Source organism: Haliotis cracherodii, unplaced genomic scaffold, assembly GCF_022045235.1.
Source record: "Haliotis cracherodii isolate W230 unplaced genomic scaffold, xgHalCrac1.p SCAF_3, whole genome shotgun sequence".
NCBI classification, from domain to species: domain Eukaryota; kingdom Metazoa; phylum Mollusca; class Gastropoda; order Lepetellida; family Haliotidae; genus Haliotis; species Haliotis cracherodii.
Window position 1 is genome coordinate 64,298,308 of NW_027266286.1, and position 7,871 is coordinate 64,306,178.

General features: G+C 46.8%; 1 protein-coding gene and 1 pseudogene across 1 annotated transcript; both read right to left on the reverse strand.

Moving 5' to 3' along the window:
* Nucleotides 1-2,495: 2,495 nt before the first annotated feature.
* Nucleotides 2,496-7,661, reverse strand: LOC139474255 (ganglioside GM2 activator-like). The gene is made up of 4 exons (XM_071257183.1): nucleotides 7,520-7,661; nucleotides 7,036-7,222; nucleotides 5,644-5,824; nucleotides 2,496-2,708 (listed from the first exon to the last, which is right to left on the reverse strand). The coding sequence occupies exons 1-4, from the start codon at nucleotides 7,605-7,607 to the stop codon at nucleotides 2,565-2,567; spliced, it is 600 nt and encodes a 199-aa protein (XP_071113284.1). The 5' UTR covers nucleotides 7,608-7,661; the 3' UTR covers nucleotides 2,496-2,564.
* Nucleotides 2,715-5,565, reverse strand: LOC139474038 (uncharacterized; annotated as a pseudogene).
* Nucleotides 7,662-7,871: the final 210 nt, after the last annotated feature.

The window sequence follows — 7,871 nt, forward strand, 5'->3', positions numbered from 1 at the left end:
TGTTGCTTGAACTGATGAAGTCCTGGCATAACTGTACCAAGTTAGTGTAAATTTGTTTGTTTGTTTGTTTGATTTTTAACGCCGCATTCAGCTATGTGACGGTGGTATGGACCAGACAGTTCAGTGATTGATATCATGTGCATCGATCTACGCAATTGGGATTAGATGACATGCATCAACCAAGTCAGCGAGTCTGACAACCCGATCCCGATCCCTTAACCATAGGTTAAGACTTTATCTAACCTGTTTCTTCACGGGTATTCATTTGGTAAAGGTTCCTATGGCTTACAACGTGACATTAAAGACACTGGTTCCTGATGTTATAACTGAATAATTCCTTTTGGACTTTGTTTCATTTTGCAGCACATGTTTTTTGTTATTTTATTAAGTGAAAATCACTGGGAGGCACGACGTCGTCACGGTCAAGGCATGCATTCGTAATGAAAACATGCGCAGGTTAATCTCGAGCTTGAACTACATTGCGTTTTGTGACTTGTCTTCACGTAAGAATGTACAGCTTAATCTTCACACTTAATAAATGGTGCGTGTCTCTTCGTGAATTTTGTGCTCATGTTTTACAGATTTTTGTTTTTTTACAACAATATTAGGGAATGTTACTTGTCCCACATTATGCGAGGTGGCGAAAAGGGGCTTAACGTGCATTCACGTGCGTGTGTGGTTAGGTGGTAAAATGCGGTTTAACATCGTGTTTAAGATTTGTTGCACTTATATAGGGAAGTACACTGAGATGCCATGACGCAGTTTAACATGGATGCTCGCATTCAAAGAACAGCTTCTTTTCTATGCGTCCGATCCTCAACATGCAGATTTCGAACAGACTGGACCTTCGAAACTCCGGGACCGCACTAACAATTTCCCCTAGGCTACTGTAGTTTTGGGTGAGTGAGTTGGGTTTAACGCCGCTTTTATCAGTATTCCAGTTATATCGCGGCGTGTCGGCTTAATGTGGGAGGGAAGCACAAAGTGATGCAGGTCTCAGGCGTTTACAACTTCGGTGAAACCCACGAGCAAGGGTATAGTGCTGACAAACCTAGTAACATAATTGGGGCGAACCGGGATTCGAACCCACAACCATAGGTTTCTGGTATGCCCAAGTGATGCAACTCGGCACAGCGACGACAGTTTTGAACTGGGGCCGAGTGTTAACGTTCATCACAAGCAAACTAACACTGCAAATTGTGTAAGTGGCGGTTGCTGTCGGTGGGGCCCGACCTGGTGTCATCACATATTTTCAGTGATCCATTCATCTTAGTTTCCAAACGAATCTGTCTCGGCGGATAACCGAGACTACTTATACTATGGTGTTGACGAATTTATACTAAATGTCACGTCGTCTTCTCATGTCCATTGTTAAGGTCACTGGGCCCGTGAAGATTCCGGGGTCTTCAGCAACCCATACTTGCCGTAAAAGGCGACTATGCGACACGTGCAGTAATAACCATATTGCAACCCATGAAGATCCGGGTTAGAATAGGTCTTTTAGCAATCCATGTTTGCGCTAAGAGGCGACTATGCTTGTCGTAAGAAGCGACTAACGGGATCGGGTGGTCAGACTCGCTGACTTGGTTGATGCATGTCATCGTTCCCAAATGGGTGGATCGATGCTCATGTTGTCAATCACTGGATTGTCTGGTCAAGATTCGATTATTTGCAGACCGCCGTCATAAAGCTGGAATATTGATGCGTACGGCGTTAAAGAGCAAACAAAGAGCCAACAAATGTTAAGGTCATTGACCCTTCACAAACGTTTTCTTTGAAATTACAAGCATTCTCGCCAAAGCGGCATGGTGTCAGCCTTTGAAGATATGCGTTATATCACAGGGGATTTATCGTTTAACTGATCTACACCGAGAATGATTATGACATACAATCATTTAGTTGCGCGAGACAAACAACAATGTCGCGAAAGACTAAACGCATACGTAATCATGTATTTCCACTATACCTTGATCTACGTTCAAACTACCCGTGGAGATTCCTGGATAGAGTAGGTATTCAGTAACCCAACGTAAAAGGTGACTATGCTTGCCGTAAAAGGTGACTATGCTTGCCGTAAAAGGTGACTATGCTTGCCGTAAAAGGTGACTATGCTTGTCGTAAAAGGTGACTAACGTTATCGAGTAGTGAGGCTCGCTGACTTGGTTGATGCATGTCAACGATCCCAATAGCGTGGATCGATGATCATGACATAAATCACTGGATTGTCTGGTCCGGACTCGATTATCTAAGGACGGCCGTCATATAGCTGGAATATTGCTGAGCGCGGCGTTCAACAACAAACCAACCAGATAAATCAAACTGTTCATTACAGAGAGTCCATTTATCATTTTTTGTGACCAAATCTTTTTGTGCCGATGTTCAGAATATCGGCGCCTTATACAACAAGGGAAGCAACTCTGCAAAATAAGTTGCAATTTTCCATTAACGATTTCTTTTAATATGAAAGACACAATGAGATAAATGAAAGCGACAAACCCCTTTCCATGTGTATTAACGATCACTTGATCTCCCTACAACGTTTAGTTGTCCTCATGTTGTCGTCTTCATCCAAATATACAGTCTAGAAAACTGCACTCTGGTTTGGGTGTTGGCGGAGATCCATCTCTTATCGATACATATATCTGCTGACAAGACAGTTCGTCATCCGTACCAGAGTCCTCTAGCTTCAGAGTCAGTCGATAATCGCCCTGGGGAAAACATTAGGTATGTTGAAATATCAAATGATAGCTATTTCAACACTGGAATCAGCTGATGTGTTGTGGGGGTAAAAGAAAACAAACTAAACTCCTCCTTTAAACATACTACTTTTAACAATGAGTGAGTGAGTGAATATGGTTTTACTCCGCTTTTAGCAATATTCCAGCAATATCACGGCGGGGGACACCAGAAATGGGGAAGCGAACCCGAGTCTTCGGCGTGACGAGCGAACGCTTTAACCACTAGGCTACCCGACCGCCCCCTTTTAACAATGATTCATTGAGTATGATTTATATGGTACATAGCATTTCTTATACCTGCCCATAGACGTGGCTGATGACACGTGCAGTAATAACCATATTGCAACCCATGAAGATCCGGGTTAGAATAGGTCTTCAGCAATCCATGTTTGCGCTAAGAGGCGACTATGCTTGTCGTAGGAAGCGACGAACGGGATCGGGTGGTCAGGCTCGGTGACTTGGTTAATACATGTCATCGTATCACAACTGCGTAGATCGATGCTCATTGTATCAATCACTAGTTTGTCTGGTCTAGATTATTTCTAGACAGCCATCATATAGCTGCAATAAATCTGAAAGTGGTGTTAAACAACAAACAAACAAAAAACAGAGTGCCGATATGTTCTGAGCCATCCTACTGATGGCACCACAGACACTAAAAGTGTTGCCTCACGTGATTGACTCGTGATGAACCTGCGCTGACTCACATAATGAACACGTGGTGGAACCGCGCTGCCTTACATGATGGACACGTGATGGAACCGCGCTGCCTTACATGATGGACACGTGATGGACCCGCGCTGCCTCACATGATGAACACGTGATGGAACCGCCATGCCTCACATGATGGACACGTGATGGAACCGCGCTGCCTCACATGATGAACACGTGATGGACTCGCGCTGGATTACATGAAGGACACGTGATGGACACGCGCTGCCTCACATGATGGACACATGGTGGGCCCGCGCTGCCTCACGTAATGGACACATAATGGGCCCGCGCTGCCTCACATGATGGACACTTGATGGACCCGCGCTGCCTCATATAATGGACACATGATGGTCCCGCGCTGCCTCACACAATGGACACATGATGGGCCTGCGCTGCCTCACATGATGGACACTTGACGGACCCGCGCTGCCTCATATAATGGACACGTGATAGGCCCGTGCTGCCTCACATAATGGACACATGATGGGCCCGCGCTGCCTCACATGAAGGACACGTGATTGACCCGCGCTTCCTTACATGATGGACACATGATTGGCCCGCGCTGCCTCACATGATGGACACATGATGGGCCCGCGCTGCCTCACATGATGGACACTTGACGGACCCGCGCTGCCTCATATAATGGACACGTGATAGGCCCGCGCTACCTCACACAATGGACACATGATGGGCCTGCGCTGACTCACATGATGGACACTTGACGGACCCGCGCTGCCTCACATGATGGACACGTGATTGACCCGCGCTGCCTCACATAATGGACACATGATGGGGCAGCGTTGCTTCACATGATGGACACATGATGGGCCCGCGCTGCCTCACATGATGGACACGTGATGGACCCGCGCTGCCTCACATGATGAACACGTGATGGAACCGCCATGCCTCACATGATGGACACGTGATGGAACCGCGCTGCCTCACATGATGAACACGTGATGGACTCGCGCTGGATTACATGAAGGACACGTGATGGACACGCGCTGCCTCACATGATGGACACATGGTGGGCCCGCGCTGCCTCACGTAATGGACACATAATGGGCCCGCGCTGCCTCACATGATGGACACTTGATGGACCCGCGCTGCCTCATATAATGGACACATGATGGTCCCGCGCTGCCTCACACAATGGACACATGATGGGCCTGCGCTGCCTCACATGATGGACACTTGACGGACCCGCGCTGCCTCATATAATGGACACGTGATAGGCCCGTGCTGCCTCACATAATGGACACATGATGGGCCCGCGCTGCCTCACATGAAGGACACGTGATTGACCCGCGCTTCCTTACATGATGGACACATGATTGGCCCGCGCTGCCTCACATGATGGACACATGATGGGCCCGCGCTGCCTCACATGATGGACACTTGACGGACCCGCGCTGCCTCATATAATGGACACGTGATAGGCCCGCGCTACCTCACACAATGGACACATGATGGGCCTGCGCTGACTCACATGATGGACACTTGACGGACCCGCGCTGCCTCACATGATGGACACGTGATTGACCCGCGCTGCCTCACATAATGGACACATGATGGGGCAGCGTTGCTTCACATGATGGACACATGATGGGCCCGCGCTGCCTCACATGATGGACACGTGATTGACCCGCGCTGCCTCACATGATGGACACCTGGTGGACCCGCGCTGCCTCACATGATTGACACCTGGTGGACCCGCGCTGCCTCACATGATGGACACGTGATGGACCCGTGCTGCCTCACATGAAGGACACGTGATGGGCCCGCGTTGCCTCACATGATGGACACGTGATGGGCCCGCGCTACCTCATATGATGGACAAGTGATTGATCCGCGCTGCCTCACGTGATGGACACGTGATGGACCCGCGCTGCCTCACATGATGGACACATGATGGGCCCGCGTTGCCTCACATGATGGACACGTGATTGACCCGCGTTGCCTCACATGATGGACACGTGATTGACCCGCGCTGACTCACATGATGGACACGTGATGGACCCGTGCTACCCCACATGATGTGCAGTGCACGTGCATGGGCTCCATAACAATGGTGAGACTTCCTGTAGTATGTTGTTCTACAATGACATGTCAGATTGCCACGTTCTATATTGATACGCCATGCAGCCACGTTGGATCATTTCATTACTGAACAGGACACGTGTTTACTCACCTTCACTAACCACTGGAGACTTTTGCTGATCTTCTTTATGGTGAACAGTTCGTGATGCTTCAGTGCATATGTACCCGGTGGGAAGGGACACTCACAAGGGATGTCATTCTCCGCTAACTGTTTCGGACATTTCACGGTCTTGTTGACATCAGGGCCAATCAGGTCGCAAAAGTCATACTTGCTGGAAACACATTAAATTATTTATTATATTTTCACGAGATTCCCTTTACTTTTCATTGACCAAATATTTCAAATGTGTGATTACAGCATTGTCTTGTCAGAAACATCGGGCTGATGAGCAGCTTGAAAGAAACTTTCTCTCATAAAGAACTGACGCGTAATTTACGAAGTAAATATACATACTCTGACGACCACACTGATTTTATGTCTCTGTTCAATCATGTCCAATCTGATATTTGAAGTCTTAACCACAGTAAGTACGAGTTAATCGCAAATCCTCCAGTTCAGTGCCCCCGTGAAGACCGGCGGACAAAATTGGCCTTTAGCAACCCATGGGACTAACGGTAACAGAGGATCGGTCTCGCTGTCTGGATTGATGCATGTTATCGTATGCCTGTTGCGTATATCGATGATTATGATGTTCAATCACCCAATTGTCTGGTCCATACACGATTATTTACATACTGCCGTCATACAGCTGGAATATTGCTGGGTGCGGCGTTAAACTACGACTACCAACCAACATCTTAGTGCTACGATTGTCGTAAATTGATGATAACGCAACGATGGCTTTGTGAAGCATTAATTTAGGGTTGTCCGGTACAGGCTAGAGTGGGTGAGTGAGTATGATTTTACGCCGCTTTTAGTAATATTCCACAATATCACGGCGGGGGAACGCTTTAACCCCCAGGCTGCGCCACCGCCCCTATACAGACTCGAACAGGCACACGACTGGTCTGATAATACATGATGTATTGTTACAGTAATCCCCAAACAAGGTGCACGTGAATAAAATACCTCTCTAAATTCTTAATTGCGTTAAATGTTTGGCATTTGGGTAATAGTCCTTGTTCACAACGATTACAATAAGGATTTCTATGTGGAATAGCACGATGACGCTATGTTTGAATATAGAACGGGATTTGTAAGAATTTAGTTTAACGACCATCGTAGCAACGCCAGAAACCTATAATCGTGTGTTCGAATCCCTGTTCGACCTTAATAAGTTTCTAGGTTTGTCAGTACCATACTCGTTCCTGCGGGTTTCATTAAAGTGGTAACATCTAAGACCTGCATCACTTCAGGCTTTCCTCCCACATTAAGATGACACGCAGTGATATAACTGTTCAAAGTGGCGTTACAACCAACTCACTTACTCTCTCCGCCGAGCAACCCCATCGCCCCTTCATGAGTGAATGTGCCAAGACTTACTCGCTTTCTATCTCCAGCCAAAAGAACCCCAGCTTTCTCTCGATCATCAGGTCCAACGTAATGTTGCCCTCGATGGGTTCCGAGACGTTGACCGATCCCCATACCGTCAAGTTGCCTGGGATGGCTACCGACTTCGGATCCAGATGGGCATCTGTGATGGAGAACAGCTCGCGCGTCTTGTTTTGACCTGCATGAATGAAATTATTCAACTGAAAAAGGTCACCGTGTCTTTCGGTTGATATTATTCACTAGTTATAATCATTCAATGTTCAACAGTTAATGATTCGTCTGTATCATAATTAATATAGATATATACATATATATATACAGTTATGAATAACTGGTAAGCAATAAAAGTGTGTCCAATTATCCGCCACACTATATTTGTCTTTGTGCTACACCCGTGATCCCTGACACCAGCATTTCATTCACAGGGAGGCGCAGAATGGTTACATGCTTCGAGTATAAGGTAGAAAAAACTCACTGCAGTCTACCACTTTGAAAGGTGATTTGGCAGATGTGTGGCTGACGAGAATAAGCGAGATGATGCCGAGAATTGCGTGTGTCGCCATGACAGGGAGAGCAATAGGGTTACGTGTGTCGCCAGCTGGAAGGGAGTGTAGGTACATGTACGTGTATGGAATGAGGTCAGCTATCAGTCATGTAGACTTGCACAAGTCCCTAAGGCAATAATTAATAGTTCAAATAATAATTTCTAGATTATGTAAACAATAAGAACAATTTGTCACGAAAGAGACCTGTCTACATATCTAGACTTGCCTATTAAGAGCATTACTACAAATCCATGAACTTGTACAGTTCAGTTCAGCCTTTCA